We start from the raw sequence: 20,077 nt of genomic DNA on the forward strand, positions 1-20,077 counted from the left end.
TCAGATGATCTCTAAATTCAGGTGGAATAAATTCAAGGTCATATTTTGGTTCTTGTGGACTTGTTTTCATTTTCTTCAGCTTCAGTTTGAATTTGCATATCAGTAATTGATGGTCTGTTGGTTCACTATAAGTCAGAATTGACTTTGTAGCAGAGGGTTTGGTTTCTTGGTTTTTTTAAAAAACTGAATCTTCTTATATTCAGGTAAGCATGGTGGCTCCATATGATAGGCACTGGACTAAAAACCACAAGGTCTATAGCTCAGGCTGCCAGTCACTCCGTGAGAGAAAGATGAGACTTTCTTCTCCCGGGAAGATTTAAAGCCTTAGAAACACTATGCAGAGTTGCTATGAGTTGCAACTGACTCGACAGAAAACAACAGCAGTATATTCAATTGCTCAACCACCACCACAATTAATTTTAGAACATTTTCATCACCCTCCAAAAAACCCTGCACCTATTAGCAGCCATTTCCCATAGTGACCCTATATATCATCCCCATAAGGACCCTGTGCCTATTAGCAGTCATTCTGCATAGCAACCCAATGCACAACAGAATGAAATGCTGCCCTTTTTCTGTGTCATCCTCACAATTGTTATGCTGGAGACCATTGCTGCTGCCACTCAGCCAATCCATCTTATTGGGGGCTTCTCTCTTTTTCACTGACACTCCATTTTACTAAGCATGATGTCCTTCTGCATGGACTGGTCCCTTCTGATAACATCTCCAAAGTGCGAGAGACAAATCTTGCCACCCTGGGTTCTAAGAAGAATTCTGGCTGTACTTTTTCCAACACAGTCTTTTTTTTTTTTTTTTTTAAGTTTTAATTGTGAATTATGTGATAGTTTACATGGGAGAACATTATTTTTACATTCACCCTATCGTAATTTGTTTCATTGCAATGATCACAATCCCTTGCATGCATTATCAAACATCCAAAGGGCACACCCCACACACTTGCCACCAGCACACAGCCCCTCTCCCTCCCTGAGTCCAGAGTCCCCAGCCTATCCATCTGTCCACCTCATTGCCTCCGCCTCCATCCCTAGTGTCACTGTCTCTTTGGACATGGTCTGCACTTTGCTTTTTCTCCCTTGATGGTTCCTGGACTGGAAAATCAGCGGCTCCCCTCCTTTTGTTACCAAGCATTTATATTTACCTTTCCAATACTCACTGTCAGACCGAATAGCAATCATTCCCCATTGAACCACAGGAGTCCTTTCCCCCTTACTTTTTATTAACCCCATCCAGACAGGTTGGAAACAATTCAGTGAAGGTTCTACCTTTCCTTATATCCTCTGGAGCTAGGTTCCCTATTGAAAGCTTGTAAGCTAGTCACTTCTTACCTTTGTAGTCCCCCCATTTTGGGTAGCCAATGTCTAAGTTCCCCCTCCCTGTCGACCCTGTATACCAAGGGGGTGGGAATGATCCTCACTGTAGAGATTTGTCTGCTCCTTTGTCATACTACATCCACAAGCATAGGTCAAGATCATCTACTTTTAGTGGGTTACTCCTCCCCCCCCCCGCCCCCCATCTTTCTTCTTCTAGTTGTGTTCTGATCATCCAGCCACTGATGCCTGGTCAAATGTGTACTATCTGCAATTGTGGGTGTTCTTGTGCATCTCCCTTCTCTATCTGCTGGATGCTTCACACTTCATTCTAGTCCTCTGGGACCACGTCCCTGCCCCGGGGCCCTGGAGTCCCCAGGTCTCATCATACTGCTGGTTAACCAGGTTTCAATCCAGGTTAACAGAAGTCTACTCAATGTGGTTGGACTTAGTTCACAACTTCATTGCTGTTTCCCCCCTCTTCCCCTTATCTTGGTCAGCAGCAGGACCTGCTAGTGTATTCCATTTGAGTTTCAGTCTTGGAAGGGGGTTTGCCTTGAGGGGACCTGACCACTTGCTTTAATGGCTCCCTGGGAAACAACGTGCTTGTTCTTGTAGTAGTTAATTCAACTGTTGTTGTGTTTTTTTATGCTGGTCTTTCTTTCAAGAATTATCATCTGTTCTTCTAGCTGCTCCAGACTGGTCTGCTTATCCTTTCACGCCGGAATGTCCCACCTCAGAAGATTCTGGATGATGATCAGGATTCCACCTATGGTCTTGTGCAGTGCAAAGGCTCTGCAGGGAGCCTCCTTCACTGGGCAAGTTCTAGCCCCATTTTAGTTATTCCAAACAGTTATAGGCTGAAGACGGACTTATATGCTTTCTCCGGTGATGTTTCTGGCTATTCCTCTCTCTCCCCTTCAAGTGTCTATTTTACAATACTAGGCAAGTGAACCTAAGATTGAACAAACAGCCAAGCATCTTAATATCATTTCCTCACTTTTACCCATTCAAACCATTCCTCAATCTTTGTATCCACGAGCCCTGTTGTTCCACGTTTGTGCTCAGATCGTTATTTACCTGTGTTCCATTTAGCCCATGTAAACCTGCCTAGCTATTCTCCCGTCTGCCTTATTTTTCCTCTCCCCTTCCCCTTCTAGTGTATTGTCCACCCCCAGCACCAAACTGTCATGTGTCTACTCCATACCCTGTGTTCCACTATCCTGTGCCTTCCCCTAGCCTGTGCTCCACCTTCTCCCCCTCCCCTTTACACCCTGGCAACCAACAACAACAAAAAAGATAATAATAATAAAAATTAAATTAAAAAGTAAAAGATACATCCCTCCCCTTTCAGTGTGGGTGCTTTTCCTTAATCTTTTGCAATAATGGCTCTATGCCATATTTCTCCTTTTGTGATTGACTGATTTCACTCAGCATAATGTGTATTTTGTGTATAGATAGATAGATTGTAGATGTTATTGTTATTATGTGCCGTGGAGTCGGTTCCGACTCATAGCGACACTGTACAGGGTTTCCGAGGCTGTAAATCTTTACAGGAGCAGAAAGCTTCATCTTTCTCCTGTGGAGCAGCTGGTAGATTCGAACTGCTGACCTAAGGTTCGCAGCCCTTGTCTGATGTGTCATTGCAAAAGATTTTTTCACATTCTGTGGGATCCCTTTTTACTTTTTTGATGAAGTCTTTTGATACACTCGAGTTTTTAATTTTTAGTATGTCCCATTGATCTATTTTGTCTATTTTTGTTTGGGTAAGTTTCAAAATGTTTGGTAGTCTGTGTATGCCATGTGTTAGAGCTCTTACATTTTTCCCTATTTTCATTGATGACCTTTGTAATTCTGGGATTTACATTTAGGTCTTTAATCCATGATGAGTTGGTTTTTGTATAAGGCATGAGCTGAAGGTCTTGTTTCAGTCTTTTGCATATCACTTTCCATTTCTGCCAGCACCATCTGCTGAAGAGACTGTCTACTCACCATGCAATATACTTAGGTACTTTGTCGAAAATCAGTTGGCTGTATATGGATGGGTTAATTTCTGGATTCTCAATTCTGTTCCATTGATCAATATATCTTTCAGGCTGTTTTGACCACTGTAGCCAGGTAGTAAAATTTGAAATCAGAGAGTGAGAGGCTTCCCACCCTGTTCTTCTTCTTAAGCAGTGCTTTGCTTATTGTTGGTCTCTTTCCTTTCCACATAAAGTTTGTAATTGTTTTTTCCATCTCTTTGAAGAATGTCATTGGAATCTGGATTGGGATTGCATTATATGTGTAAATTGCTTTGGGCTGTACTGACATTTTCACAATGTTAAGTCTTCCTATCCAGGAGCATGGTACACTCTTCCATTTTTGTAGGTCTCTTTTGGGTTCTTGTAGTAGTATTCTATAGTTTTCTTTGTATAGGTCTTTTTTTCTCTGGTTACATTTATTCCCAGATATTTCATCCTTTGGGTGGCTACTGTAAATGGTATTATTTTCCTAATGTCCTTTTCAGCATTGTCATTATTGGTATAGTGGTATCTAACTGATTTTTGGATGTTGATCTTATACTCTGACACTTTGCTGAATCTTCCAATGAGGTCTAGTAGCTTTTTTTACTGAGTCTATGGGGTTTTACATATATATATAATCTGCAAATAGAGAGAGTTTTACTTCCTCTTTGCCAATTTGGATGCCCTTGATTTCCCTATCTTGCCGCACAGCTCTGGCTAAGACTTCGAGCACAATATTGAATAAGAGTGGTGACAAAGGACATCCTTGTCTGGTTCCTGTTCACAGAGAGAAGGGTTTCAGTTTCTCTCCATTGAGAGTGATGTAGGCTGTTGGTTTTGTATATATGTTCTTAATTATGTTGAGGAATTTCCCTTCAATTCCTACTTTGTTAAGTGTTTTTATCAGGAATGGATGTTGGCTTTTGTCAAATGCCTTTTCTGCATCAATAGATATTATCATGTGGGTCTTTTCCTTTTTCTTATCTATATGGTGGGTTACATTGATTATTTTCCTAATGTTGAGCCATCCTTGTACCCCTGATATTAATCCCACTTGATTATGATGTATTATTTTTTTGATGTGCTGCTGGATTCGGTTGGCTAGGAATTTGTTGAGAATTTTTGCGTCTACAATTTTTTTTTCTTAGTGATGTCCTTCCCTTGTTTTGGTATGAGGGTTAGTCTTGCTTCATAAAACGTATTAGGGAGTTTTCCATCTTCCTCTATATTCTGGAATAATTGAGTAGACCTGGTGACAACTCCTCCCTGAATGTCTGGTAGAACTCACAAGTGAAGTCATCTGGACCTGGACTTCTTTTGGTTGGGAGTTTTTTGATGACCTGATCAATTTCTTCTATTGTTATATGTCTGTTCAAGTTTTCAACTTCACTCTGTATGAGTTTAGGTAGGTCATGTTTTTCTAACAATGTATCCATCTAAGTTTTCAAATTTGTTGGAATACAACTCTTCATAGTATTCTGTTATGATCCTTTTGATTTCATTTGGTTCTGTTGTGACATCACCCATGTGGTTTCTCTAAGGCATGTTACTTTTGTCTTATCCCTCTTTTCTTTTGTTAGGGCACCAATGGTTTGTCAATTTTATTAGTCCTTGCAAAGAACCAGCTTCTTGTCCTGTTGATTGTTTCTATAGTTTTTCTGTTTTCTATTTCATTTATTTCTGCTCTGATCTTTATTATTTCTTTTCTCTTGGTGACTATAGGTTCCCTCTGATGGTCTGTTTCTAGATGCTGGAGATGTTGTGCTAATGTGTTAATTTTGATTCTTTCTTCTTTTGGGATGTGCATATTTATTGCAATAAATTGTCCTCTCAGCATCGCTTTTGCCGTGTCACAAAGATTTTGGTATTTTGTGTTTTCATTTTCGTTGATTTCTAGGAACTTTGTGAATTCAGGTTTAATTTCTTCTATTATCCAGTAGCTCTTCAGCAGGGTGTTATTCAGTCTCCACGTATTAAACTTTATTTTCTTGGTCTTCTTATTGTTGATTTCTAATTTTATGGCACTGTGGTCTGAAAAGATGTTTTGTAGTATTTTGATGTTTGTAAATTTATGGAGGCTTGCTTTGTGACCTAATACATGGTCAATTCTGGAGAATGATCCATGTGCACTGGAGAAGAATGTTAATTGTGCTGCTGTTGGATTGAATGCTATGTACATGTCTATGAGGTCAAGTTGGTTGATTGTGCTGTTTAGTTCTTCTGCAGCTTTGTCGAGTTTCTTTCTGGTTGTTCTATCCCTTTTTGAAAGTAGCGTATTAAAATCCCCCACTATAATTGTAGATTTATCTATTTCTTTTTTCAATTCTAGTAGGGTTTGCTTTATATATTGGTGCTCTTTAATTTGGAGCATAGATGTTAATTATGGTTATGTCATCTTGCTCAATTGACCCTTTGATCATGAGATGGTGTCCTTCCTTATCTCTTATGGTGGTTTTTGCCTTAAAGTTTATTTGATCAGAGATTAGTATTGCCATTCCTGCTTGTGTTTTATTGCTGTTAACTTGGTATATTTTATTCCATCCCTTAACTTTTAGTCTGTTTTTGTCTGTGTGTAAGATGTGTGCCCTGCAGGTAGCATATTGAAGGGTCTTTTTTTCTTATCCATTCAGCCACTCTCTGTCTCTTTACTGGTGCATTTAAGCCATTGACATTCAGTGTAATTATCGATAGGTATGGATCAACTGCTGTCATTATGTTAATTTTTTGTGGTGCTGTTTGTTCCTTTTTTCTGCATGCCTTCTTGTGTTGCGTTCATATTTTTTGTGCTATTTCTTGTCGGTTTCATCTTTGTTTTAATGTTTCCTTGTTCTGCTTGAATCTTCATTTTCATGGTAAGTTGTGAAGTATTTATTTTCCTTGGGGTTACTCTATAATCTTTTAAGTTTCTCCTGCATTCAAGACAGTCTATTGTATCCTGCCATCTACTCGACCTCCTCACCACCTGGATCTCTGTTCCTGTATTTTTCCCTTCTTTAAAGTTGTTAATATTTTGATCTTTGGTTGGTCTCACAGGTACTCTGATTTCATTGCTGTAATTTTGTTCCATTCTGAATTCTGCTATCCAATGCCGGAGTTCCAGGTGGTGTTGCCACATCTGTCAATCTCTGATTGTTGTCTCTTCTTGTTGGTTTTCATTCCAAAGAACTCCCTTTAGGATGTTTTGAAGTGCTGGATTGGCTTTAACAAAATCTCTTAGCTTCTGTTTACCCTGGAATCTTTTGATTGCAACATCGTATTTGATTGACAGTTGTGCTGGATAGATGATTCTTGGTTGGCAGTTATTTTTCTTTTAGGGTTTTATATATGTCTCCCCATTGCCTTCTTGCCTGCATGATATCTGCTGAGAAGTCAGAGCTTAATCTGATATGTTTGCATTTGTAGGTGACACTTCTCTTTTCCCTGTCTGCTTTTAGGATTCTCTCCTTGTCTTTGATTTTGGAGAGCTTGATTATGATATGTCTTGGTGATTTTCTTTTGGGGTCTATCCTTCCTGGGGTTCTTTCAGCTTCTTGAATGTTTATCGTCTCGTCCTTCAAAATGTTACGGAATTTTTCTTCTAGTAGCTCTTCAACTATCTCTTCTGTGGACTTCTTTGATTCTTCCTGTTCTGGAATGCCAATAATTCTTAAGTTATTCCTTTTCATGTAATCCAGCATGAATCTTAGACTCTTCAGATTTTTTAATCCTTTTTCTGCTTGATCCCCTATCTTAGCAGTATTGAGAGATTTGTCTTCCAGCTCGCTGGTTCTGGCTTCCATCTCTTCCATTCTGCTCTTTTGCCCTTTCAGTATATTGTCCATTTCTGATATTTTATTATTAATCATCTGGACTTCTTTTTGCAAGTTTTGGATTGTTTCCAATGCCATATCCGTCTTGTTTGATTGCATCTATATAGCACTTTCCTGACTTCTTTCTTATTTTCCTCCACCCCTTTTCAGAGCATTTAAATTTGTATCCATATTATTCTTCTGAATTCCTTCTCAGGCAGATCCAGAGCCTGCTCTTCTACTGGAAAGTGTCTGCTTCCATCTCATTTATCTCAGTTACTTTTTTCTGTTTTTGGACATGTGTTGATATCTTTGTGTTTTCTTGGACAATTTTCAACAGTTATATGAGTTTTTAATGCTTAAATGGATGCATGTTGCTTTTGTTAAGCTTCCTGAGTGTCTCCTGGTGGATGTGATCTGGAGCTAGGCTTCCCTTTTCACATGTAATGCCTAGCAGCTGGTTTTGGCTCTTGTCCAGATGGTGGGGTACTACTCAGTCTGCTTGTAGCTTGGCTATATGGGCACAGTTACTGTTTCTTTTTGGATAAGGTAGGGGGAGAAAGCTCCTACCCTTGGGAGAATAGTGAGGCCTAAAGGACAAAAGACAGAAAAATATAAAAGCAGAGACAGAAACCACACATCAAAAACAAAAATAAAATTGTGATTGACACTGTTCACTAGACTTTGCTGTGCAAAGGGTCCCACCTAGGTAAATTATGGGGTGGACTGCCAGGGTCAAAACATTGTAAGAAGCAGCCTGCGGGTTTCCTCTCTGTGCTATTGGAAAACTGTGGGTGCAATGCTGGGCCCTTTTGGGGGTATGCTCACACCCGCCTGGAGGCATCTGGGCTGTGCAGTGATGGCACAATTGGGGTGAAGAGGAGAGATACATGAAAAATGAAAAGTGAAAAATGAAAAATCGGTCACACCTCTCCCTTCAGATGCGCTCCGTGGCTTCTAGCGCTGGGTTGCTGCCTCAGCTTGGCTGTGACCCCGCCCTCCAGCCTGAGGACTTCTGGCTACCTGCTGCTGAGGCTGGATTGATTCAGAAATCACCGTATTTTGCTTCCACCTGCAGATTTCTTCTCAATGGGCACAGGAAACTGGCACCAGGAACCTTAAACAAGATGTAGAGCTCTGCAGTTTTTCTGAGGACTGCTCTTTCTCTGCTTATTTTTGGGATGTGGCAGAGGAGTTTTCACTCTCTCTGCTCCCCGCCCCAAACCAGAAGTCCAGTCTATGTATTTTTAATATTCTTCTCCCACACCACAACTCAAATACATCAATTTTTCTACAGTCTTCCTTATTCACTCTCCAATTTTCACATGCATATGAGGTTACTAAAAAATACTATGGCTTGGGTCAGGTGCACCTTACTCCTCAAACTGACATCTTTCTTTGCTCCTGAACACTTTAAAGGTCTTATGCAGCAGATTTGCCTAATGTAATATGACACTTGATTTCTTGACTGTTGTTTCCATGAGTGTTGATTATGGAAACAAGCAAAATGATGTCTTTGAGAATTTCAATCTTTTCTCTATTTATCATGATGTTGTTAAAATTGGTGGTGGTGGTGGTTATGTGTCATGGAGTCGGTTCCAACTCATAGTTCCAACACAGGGCTTCCAAGGCTGTAAATATATATATTTTATGTTCTATTCAATTTATTTGAATTTTAAAAATTGTTTTATTATGTTTTTGGTGAAAACTTATGCAGCAAATTGTTGTTGTTGTTAAGTGCCGTCGAGTCGGTTCCGACCCATAGCGACCCTGTACAGGGTTTCCGAGGCTGTAAATCTTTACGGGAGCAGAATGCCTTATCTTTCTCCCATGGAGCGGCTGGTAGTTTCGAACTGCTGGCCTTAAGGTTCGCAGCCCGATTCATAACCACTACGCTACCAGAGCTCCTTATGCAGCAAATTAGGTTCCCATTTAACATTTTCTGTACATATTAATAGTTCATTGATACCAGTTAGAATTTCTACAACGTGTCAACATTTTTGTTATTTCTGTTATGGTTCCATTTCTGAGCACAGCACGCATGGGTGATATTGTCTATGAGCAAATCTTTTATTCAATTGAATGGGGTGTTTTTTAATGCTGCATTACAAACATAATACAGAATGAAGGTATAAGCCTTATTTTAAGCAATTACCTATATCATTTGTAAAATGGTACTTTTACTCATGGCAGAAAATTTAAGATGATTTTTCAGTTATTCTTTGAAGGAAAATGTATGAAAAATGTATTGCCAGAATTACTCAAGTAATACAGAGTAATGGCAATTATATCATTGGGATTCAAGAATCATTACCATGATGGGGCTAAGAGAACCTCTGCGAGTCATTTGTCCAGAGTTTATAAAACTCCTCTTTCCCAAATAAAACACTTCATTTGAAAATCATGTATATTCTCTAAAGCAGTCTTCCAATTTTCCAAAATTGTCCTGGCTAGTTGCTTACTATAAATTAGCAGGAATACAGAGATACTATAGGAGAAGCACTAGACTGCAAAGTCGATTTGACCAGCAAGGTGGTGGTTCAAACCCACCAACCGCTGGTCGGAAACCCTATACAGGTTTGCTATGATTCAGAACCAACTCAACGGCACTTAAGAACAACATAGTAGATATAAAAGAGAAAAGTAATATTCTATACTCAGACTGAATATCCCTGAATAGGTTAGAAAAAAAAATCTTAAGTAAATAAACTTTTACAATGAAAAACAGAAACACAATACAGTGCTAACAGCATAAGTAAACAATTTTTATCATTTTAGGAACCAATAACGAAGCAGCTTTATATAGACTTATTCTTATTTTCAGTACCTTGGAGGCAGATCTGGGTTACTGACGATAGTAGCAATGTGTGTACTCTATAATCTTTTATAATGATGTGGATAATTAATATAAAGTGTATTTTGAGGAGTCCACTCTGAATGATTTCTTATGTATAAAACCTTGGTCACAGTAGATACATGCTGATAGTAGATCATTATGTTTAAAAATCTTTTGCCATAAGCACCAAACCTTTTCAGAATTTCTCCTTTTGTGAAGACCAATTTATGTTGTAAGTTGTTTTTTTTTGGTTCATCCCCGAGCCTGGGATTTGCAGTAATGTAAGACCAGTTTATCATCATCGCCAAAGCACTCATAGGGTGTTCCAACTTCCTGGTCTGGGAAGGAGCAAAGGACTGGTTCACATAAATAAGCAACTGTTCCAAAGCCACAAGTTTAAGGAACTTTTTGATGAAGTTAATGAGTCCTTGGATGGTTTGGGTTCTCTCTACAGACCACTTCTTTGGTTTCATAATAGGGGTGTCTCCCACAGTCTTTAGCAGGAAGTCAATTTTTTTTCTTGGCATTTCTGGCAGGTTCCTGTCCCCAGGGAGACTGCAGCAAAAGAAAGTGGATCAGGAGTTGACGGTGTCTGGGGAGACCTCTGTAAGTCCTTCGCTGCCAGCAGCAGTCAAGGGTGTGAGCTGCTGCAGACTCGGGCTCCTCTGCCAAATTGTTCAATGGGAGTCAAAGATGGACCTGGCCGAGGCTGTAAATCTTTACGGGAGCAGAAGGTATCATCTTTCTCCAGTGGAAAAGATGATAGTTTCGAACTGCTGACCTTGAGGTTAGCAGCCCAATTCAGTAATTCCTTAAATATGTGAACTGCACAAGGTGCTTTACTTGTATCTTCTCATCCAATCCTTTCACCATCCTTATAAGATGAGTTCTGTGATAGCCATTGTGTTACATGAGGCTGGACTACTTCTCTCTTTTGCTGTTGTCAGTAGCTATACACTGCTCCCAACTCACATAGTGACCCCATGCACAACAAAATGTAATGTTTCCCAGTCCTGTGCTATCTACATGATTGGTTGTGGAGGCAACCATTGTCGTTTATAAGATTTTCACTGGCTGATTTCCAAAAGCAGATTGACAGGCCTCTCTTTCTAATCTCTGAAACCTGTTAAGCATCATTGCAACCCATTAACCTCCACTTACAATTGGCAGGTGTTTGTACATGAAGTACACTGGCTGAAAATGGAACTTGGGTCTCCTACATGGTAGATAAGAATTCTACCAGTGAATCACTACTGGGGTCCCTGAGGGGTGAAAGTGAGTAACTGAAATATTGGAGGATCGAATCTACCCAGAGGCACTGCAGAAGAAAGGTCTGGTAATCCACTTCTGAATGATCTACTTTTCAAAGCCCTATGAACTAATTCTAAGAGTACTGGTGTGGCACTGTGGGTTACTGCACCAGACTGCAAAGCCATTTGAACTGCAAGGTCAGCAGTTCAAGCTCAACAGTCGCTTCTCAGAAACCCTATACAACAGGGTCGCTATGAGTCAGACCCGACTCGACGGCACTTAACAACAATAACAATGGACTAATTCTACTCTTATACACATAGGGTCACCATGAAACTGAGTTGATTCTGAAGATAACTGGTATGCCTGTTTTAAAACATTACTAGTAAATATTTTGGGGTAATACATTTCCACAAGATTTTTAGACTCTTTCAGACAGTTTGGATAAAAAGTAGCACTGTGGCTTATACAATTAGATATTGCTCCAAAATATGCTTTCTTTTCTTCTAAAACTCAGGTCCTCTCAGCAACTACATGTTAAACTTAAAGTTCTCCCAAATCGAAGTGCAACAGATGGCCCAGAGGAAGCCAATCAGAAGGGGCTTACTGGAGAAAGGAACAGGAGGATTGAGTGCATCTAAAACTGGAAGCATGAGGTTTTCTCAGTCCCAGAAAGGACCCATGTGCTTGGGCTGCAGAGGCACAATTTCAGACCAGTGTGAGCCATTCAGGATGGCATTTGGGCTGCCAGCTAAGCTGGCTCAGAAGTGAATCCCTCTGGGTCTTCCTGTTTGCTCACTTTGTTGTCGTTCTCTCTGAAATGATGAGTTGCCTCTGAGCACCATGCTAAATACAAGACAGTGATCACATCTCTTTTCTCTTTAATTGGTCACTTTCCAGATCAGCAGTGTGGTCTCACACTGCTGCTCCCTGCTCCTGACTCACAGACAAACATGGCAAGATGAAGTTTGCCTTGAACCTTCCTGGAAGGCATATTGGACAAACTGCTGTCAACAGCAGCAATTACATTTTTTTTTTTGCGTGTGTGTAATATTACTGAAATAAAATTTATATGCATGAAATCTAATCTAGTTACTGGATTTTAATGCACTTGATTCACTTGTACTATCTCTCAGGTACATAAAGCAAGAAATATTATGCCTTTATCCTAACTTCCACATGGACTACTGGGAGGATTTCAACCTTCACATTATATGCAGGACGACTGTTTCAGAGTGGACAGGAAACATGGGCTTAGCCACCACAACTTTTTTCTTCATGACAGCTATGCAATTCCTCCACCAGCAAATGCCCATAGAAAAGCGTAATTGGGTCAGTTATAACTTGGATTCTTGATTAAAATAGAGGAAAATCCATTGAAATAAAGCTTGTAGAAACTACAAACATGGCAAAATGAGAATAATAATACATGCTTATCATGACTTTGAGTCAGGAGGGTGTGGCAGGGGAAAGAACCTCAAGATGGACACAGAACCCAGGGTACAATTTAATGCAATCATGAGAGTGTCTTTCCTGCCAATACTCTCAACAGAGAGATAAGCCTTAATGGGGGAAGACCCAGGAGAAAAACAGAAGTTGCTGCTACTGCACTGAACTGGTGGGGTTGGACAGACATGTTTAAGAGAGCACAAACAGGAGGAAGACAGGAAGGGATGCAAGCTTTTAGAGAAGTCATGGCTTCAAAGACGAACGAGGATTCAAAACAAGCAGATAATGCTAAAACTGTGTGGAGAATGTTCTCTTGGGTTACAGGGTATTTATTCACATTCTCACAGCCATCAAGTTGATTCTGACTCATAGATCCCTACAGAACAGAGTAGAACTGCATCAGAAATGTGACACTGAGGGACAATTTGCACAATGGACCTGTGTTCTACAATATGTCCATTTCCTGAAAGATAAAGATAGGCTGAAAGACTGTTCCAGATTAAAGAAAAAAAGATATGTCAACTAAGTGTTAATTATGTGATACTCAGTGGGAGGAAATTAGCTACAAGGACATTGCTGGGGAAGTGTGAATATAGACTCTAACTTAGATCATTATTGTTACTCTTGTTAAGGGCTGTCAAGCCAATTCTGACTCATACTGACTGCGTTAGATTTCTGATGAGTGATTGTGTTTCAACCATGGACCTTTCAGTTAGCAGTCCAGTACTTATCCCATAGCATCACACCAAGACTCCAAATTAGATAAGAGCATATATTAATGCTAAAGAGCTCTGGTAGTGCAGTAGTTACAAGTTGGGCTACTAATCTCACAATCAGCAGTTCGAAACTACCATGAGGCTTTCTGCTCCTGTAAGGATTTACAGCCTCGGAAACCCTGTACAGGGTCGCTATGAGTCAGAACCGACTCCATGGCACACCACCACTACCACCATATATTAATGTTAATTTAAAGTGATCACTGAATGGTGTAAAATGATGGCCCCCGCTCTTAACAGTCACACATGTAAGTGATAAGGAGTAAAGAGTCAGCTTACTTTCAGATGGTTTCACAACAAAAAAGCAGTGTGTGTACACATGAATAAGTGTATATATATATAAAGTGAATATAGTAAAATATTAACAATTGGTGAATCTAGGTGGAGGATATACAATGATCAAGAAGTACAGCTACAAAATCATAGAAACCTTTATTACACAAAACTTAAAATGTGAAGCTTTTATTTCTTGACATATCCTACATTTAAGTTTATATACTTTTGGTGTGGTGCTGTGGGTCAATGCACTGGACTGCAAAGTCTGTTTGAACTATTAGGTTGGAAGTTCAAGCTTACCAGCTGCTCCTTGGAAACCCTGTATAGGGTCACTACGGGTCAGAACTGACTCAATGGCACTTAACAACAACAAAACCAACAACCCTTTCTTGAAGAGTTCTGCACTGTTGTCTTGGCTTTATTTCATTTAGCATATTTTCAAGGTAAATCCATGCCATATTATGTATCAGAACTTCAGCTATTTTTAGAGTTGCATAATATTCTACTGTGTGTATATACTACATTTTGTTTATCAGTTAATGGACATTGGGTTGTTTCTACTTTTGACCTTTTGAGAATAATGATGCAATAAACAATGGTGTACAAGTATCTGTTTGAGTCCTTGTCTTCAAATCTTTTGGGTATATACCCAGGAATGGAACTTCTGGGTCATAGGCTATTTCTGTTTACCATTTTTGAGGAAGCAGCACACTGTTTTCCATAGCAGTTACACCACTATACAGCCCTCTGACCTGACCAGCAACAAATGCAGGTTTCATTTTTTTCTACATCATCACCAGCATTTGCCATTTTCTGCTTTTTTGGCAATAGCCATCCTAGTGGGAGTGAAGTGACATGATTTTGTGGTTTTAATTTCTATTTCCCTGAGACCTGATGATGTTGAAAATCATACTTTCATGTGCTTATTGCACATCTGTATATTTTTTTTTTTTTTTTTTTTTGTAAAACTGGACAATTTTAATGTTTTTAACAACATCATAAATAGTTCTTAATAACTGCAGACGGGTAAGGCTATGCGATAGTCCTCAGAAACACAGGTGATGGTAATTTTCCTGGTTGTAGTCTTCACCAATAAGAAATGACTTAAAAGAAACTGCTGTTAAACCAGTAAGACTGCATTTATGCATCCGTCATTTTCAGGATTGTTGGTAACTTGAGCATATTTACCCCAGATAACCTTGCCTCCTTGTGTCACCAAGCCCAGCTCGCTCACGTTCACTTCAATGACAGTCCCTTTGGTGATTACACCCAGAGTTGTATAGAGCGGTGATGAGGGATTCTTCTTCACACCAAGTATCGGTAAGCAGAAGGTGGCTTTAAGCTCAGGATGTGTTACGTGAGCCTTCTTGAAACGTAAGCCCATTGGTCTGATGAATCTTTCGTATTTAGGTGGTTTTCGTGTAAAGCCATCTCCAACGAAGCAGACTTTGGTAACCATCCTTTTCCATGCTTTCTTTTTTCTCTTTCCTGTCCGAATAACTTTTAATACTTCTGTTTCTCCCTGGGCACGGACTTTGGGCAGAGGGACTTCCCATTTTCCCGCTTTCTCCTTTCGTTTTTGTTTAATCATATTGGAGAGTACTTTCGCTCGGGACTGCCCCTCTCTGTCCAGCAGATAGGCAGGTACTGCACCTTGTGGAGTCTTCTCATCATTCTTTTGTTTGTGTTTCTCTTTTCATGCATCTTGATAGTCTTTTTCATTTGTATTTTCTCAGCATGGCGCTGTTTATGGTAGAGCTTCGCCTTCAGACCAATCATCTTTTTGGCCTTCTTCGAACGTTCATGAGCCTCTCGACTTTCCTTCTTTCTTTTTTTCTCATGATAATCCAAACGATATCCATAGCGCTTACGGTGTAACTCAATATATTCGTTTTGTGGCATGGTGACGGCAGCAAAGCCACCGGGTACAGCCTCCGGGGTGCGAAAAACTACTCAGTTTCTGGGTCCCTGAGACCCACATCTGTATATTTTTAGAAGAAATGTCTGCTCAATTTTTTGCCCAGTTTTTGATTGGGTTGGTTTTGTTGTTTGAGTTGTAAGTGTATATATTTTGGATATATTATATACAGGTAGTAGTCGCTGACTTAAATGTGATTAGTTATAATAAACCACACATTGAACTATCTGTTTTGTTACACTTGTAGTTAGTACTATGTACGATGTTAATATGTATCTATAAATTATATGTCAAATGGAAACTAAAAAAAAAAAAAGATATTCAACTTATAGAACTGAAAACAAAGTTGTCACAGCAGAACCCTGTCATAAATAGGAGAAGATCTATATTCTACTTATATCTGTGTGGTTGTGTGTTGTTTACTCTAACCCATAGTACCCTAACAAGGCAGAGTAGTTAATCATGTCACAGTGCTGACCTTTCAGTTAGCAGCCAAGCACTTAACCACCACACTACCAGGGCACTATTAACTATCTAAACTAGATAAATTCACAGAGTCAGAAAGTAGAATAGAGGTTACCAGGGCTAGGGAGAGGGTGCAATGGTAGTTACTTTTTAATGGATATAGAATTTCTGTTTGGGACAATTCAAGCAACCTGGAAATAGATTAGTTGTGATAGTTATATAACATTTTGAATTGAGTATAATATCACTTAAGCATGCACTTAAAAAGGGTTAAATTGATACATTTTAGGTTATATATATTTTAATCATAATAAAAGATAGAGCGTGAGGATTTTAAAAAACAAAATAAAAGAGTGCGTAACAATTTTAGTCGTTCCTCAAAATATTAAACATAGCATTGACTTTCCAGCAATTCCACTCCTAAGTATGTATATACTTAAAAGAATCGAAAGCAGACAAAACAGATACTAAATGTTTACTCCAGCATTCTTCAAAATAGCCAGAAGGTAGAAACAACCAAAGTATCCACTAACAAAATGTTTTATAGACATAAAATTCTAAAGAATGGAGTATTATTATTCAGCTATAAAAGAAATTAAATTATAACACATGATACAGTATGGATGGACTGTGAAAACATATTAAGCAAACAAAGACAGAAAAGGACAAATATTCTATGATTCCATTGACATGAAATATCCAGAATAGGTAAATCCATAGAGACAGAATGCAGGTCAGTGGTTGTCAGGAAACGGAGCGTTCCTGAAATGTACTGCAGACTAGTTCTGAAAGTTACCAAACCAAATGAAGAATGTGCAGTAGAGTTCTTAGAATGAATTCTGTATGTTACTTGTAGTGCAGCCAGAATCCTTTATATACTGTGTCAATATTTATTAAGTCAAAGCAGAGCCAACAAGAGAAAGTGAACTAGACGGCGATCCAAGGCATTAAGATTGTAGAGGAAAGAAATCTCTCCCTCACAGATCCCTGAATGGAGGAAGTGAAATTTCCATTTGGTTGCAACATGCTGGGAAAGTCTTTAGTTTCTGAAGCTGGGACCGGACGTTTTCTTAAGCTGTCTGCCCCTTCTTGCTTTAGAAACCCTGTCTACTTTCATTCAACAATGCTGGCACAAATAAAGTGACCATTAAGATGTGTGTGACCTAACATGCCACCCTTCCAGAAGTAACTGCAGTTTTTATTAGCACCATAAATAAATGGGACACTTTTAAGTAAAAATCTTGTTTATTTTTATCACAGAAGTAATTCATATTCACTAAAAAAGTGAATTCATATTCACTGGAAAAGGAGTGCTGATGTGGTGCTGTGGGTTAATGTTCTGGCCTGCAAGATCATTGTAAACTGCAGTGTTGGCAGTTCAAGTTCACCAGCCGCTCCTCAAAAACTCTATACAGGTTCGCTGTGAGTTGGAACTGACTCGACAGCAGTTAACAACATGAAAGTGTTAGAAAAGACAGATGAGCACAGAATCCCCCAGAGTAAACCATTGTTACAATTTTGGGTGTATTTCTTGCCAGCATGAGAAGGCAATACTTTACACTGAGGAGTATGCCATTAATGGTGGAACTTTGAGCATCTTTAAAAACTTTCTTGGTGATCCTCAGATTGCAACAATTCTAAGGCTTCCTACTGAGCATACTGGTAAAGAGGGTCCTACACCCAAGCGCACCTTTTCCAGAGATAGAAGTCATTTTCATGCTGTTAGCATAAGTGCCAGAGAATTGGGTGATGAGAGAAGTATAAGAGAGGAGAAAGGGAAATCCAGACAAATAGCACTGCCCTCCTTCTTAAAACCATTAACTCGAAAAGGAAAGACAAAGTTACAGGGAGGGGAAGAGTCAAAGCACACAAGCTTGTGAAACCTATCTGGCCAGCTCCGGAGAAGAGGAGAGCAAAAGAAGTGATGATTCTGACCAATTTAGTGTTGGAAAAGAAAACAGACAGAAATTGGCCCAAGTCCCTTTTTCTCAAAGCCCCACACTCACCCATCCAGACTTCTCCAAACTGGCCTGCACCTAGCCTCTTCACCAGTTTAATGGACTCCCGTGGGATCTCCCAGGCATCTTTATCCCATGGTTTCTGTGGTTTGGGACTAATGCACGCCTTCTCCAATCTTCTACATAAGCCATCGGACTGCTCTAAAGGGAAAATAGTTTTAAATGTAACTTAAAACAAAAGTAATATGTTTTATTTCAGCAGTATCTATAAATAAAAATTAGATTAGTCTTGGAATTGCTAATCTGTCATAGTCTGTGAACCTGTAATGCTTACAGGGTATCTCTTTATCTAACTTTTAAAATTCTTAAATGAAAAGACAATTTTAAATTTGCAATTAATATTGCTAATATAAGGGCATCTGTTGGAGAAGCAAATGATTAATTGATATCTAAAAGACCGTTAGCTCAAATCCACTCAAAAGAAAGGACTGAAAATCTGCTTCTGAATGGTCAGAACCTAAAAACCCTACGGAGCACAGTTCTATTCTTTATCACATGGGATCTCCATGAGTTAGAGTCAATTTGACAGCAACTAATTTAATTAATATGTAAGAGAAATACTACAAAGTGAACAAACAAGCAAAGGCTGTCAGGTTGTTATACTGAATACAGTGCAGTTTGGGATTGCTAAACCCATGTCACCACAAAACACAATGACAGGGACTTAATCTGGACATCACTGAACACCCAGTCCCCAGGACAAGGCCAGAGCCTAGCAAATACCCAACATATACATGTGCTGGATAAATAAATGAGAAGAAGTTCACAAAATCTAGGATAACTTGCTCTCCTCAAATCTGTGATCTCAGTTTAAACCAATTCGTAATGCACATTCCCTGAGAGCAGGCATACATACAAGCGGAAGCAACAGTTTCCTACTGCTACCAACTTCAACCACACAGAATGAATGTAAAGATCAGTCTTTGGTTGGAAAGTGGCACTGAGGACAGAAGCACACTGACCTTTCATTTTTAATGACTCTGGATTTTGTTATTGCTAGTTCTGTCATATTTTACCAAAGTGCTTATTACTTTTATACACACACATACAAAGATATACACAAAGACCTGCAAGTCTCCATTCCTGCTCCAGGTATTTGAAGATGTTTTTTAAAAATACTATATGCCAATTGTATTTATTTCAGTTTTGGTAATATCTAACTGTTAATTTTCCAACTGCCTGGACTTGATGGGGAAGACTGGGGTAATTATTTGCAAAGGTCAAATCTTACTTTGAATCTGTATTTAAGGGAAAGTCACTGTCCAATTTTATCCAAGGTATGATAAATAAACAAGTTGAATGTAAAAGTACTGCTGAATGTTGCTGTCTAAGTTGCCATCGAAGTCAGCTCTGACTCATGGTGATTTCATGCACAACAAGAACAAAACACTGCTCAGTCCTACATCAACCTCATAATCACTGGCATGCTTGAACCCATTGTGGCTGCTATGGGGCACTTATCATGATAAATGTACTTTATTTTGGCCAACCTGCAGTTTTTACTTACTCTGATAATGCTTAATCATGTCACTGATACAGGGGAAAGTGATTCGTGGAGAGATGTAATAACCCCCATTGTCCAGACTTCGAATTTTGTAGTGCTTAATAACATCACCTTGCATAGGGTCATAATCCCTGACAGAGAGAGAGAAGCTTCCTATGAGAGAAAAAGTACAAACAAAGGTTACACCTATGTTTCACAAGTGAAATCTGTATTATACAATACTGTGGCAGAGCTTGCTTCTGCTCACCCCAAAGATATATATATTGTTATTAAGTGCCGTTAAGTTGGCTCTGACTCATAGTGACCCTGTAGAGGATTTCTGAGACTTTTAAAATTTTTGCAGGAGCAGAAAGCCTCATCTTTCTCCCATGGAGTGCTGGCAAACTTGAACCCCAGACCTTGTGGTCCACAGTCTTATGCTTATCATATGGAGCTACTGTGCTTCCCAAATATATATATATT

The 20,077-nt window shown here is 39.3% G+C and overlaps 1 protein-coding gene across 3 annotated transcripts in view; it reads right to left on the minus strand.

The window, feature by feature from the left end:
- LYN (v-yes-1 Yamaguchi sarcoma viral related oncogene homolog) overlaps positions 1 to 20,077 on the minus strand; it is a 188,353-nt gene that overhangs the window by 72,488 nt on the left and 95,788 nt on the right. For all 3 annotated transcript variants that reach the window (XM_006877293.1, XM_006877291.1, XM_006877292.1), the window contains 2 exons: positions 19,619 to 19,768; positions 18,100 to 18,252 (listed from right to left, as the gene is read on the minus strand). In XM_006877293.1, coding sequence (XP_006877355.1) covers positions 18,100 to 18,252; positions 19,619 to 19,768 — 303 coding nt within the window. The remainder of the gene's footprint in view (positions 1 to 18,099; positions 18,253 to 19,618; positions 19,769 to 20,077) is intronic.

Source organism: Chrysochloris asiatica, unplaced genomic scaffold, assembly GCF_000296735.1.
Source record: "Chrysochloris asiatica unplaced genomic scaffold, ChrAsi1.0 scaffold00458, whole genome shotgun sequence".
Classification (NCBI taxonomy): domain Eukaryota; kingdom Metazoa; phylum Chordata; class Mammalia; order Afrosoricida; family Chrysochloridae; genus Chrysochloris; species Chrysochloris asiatica.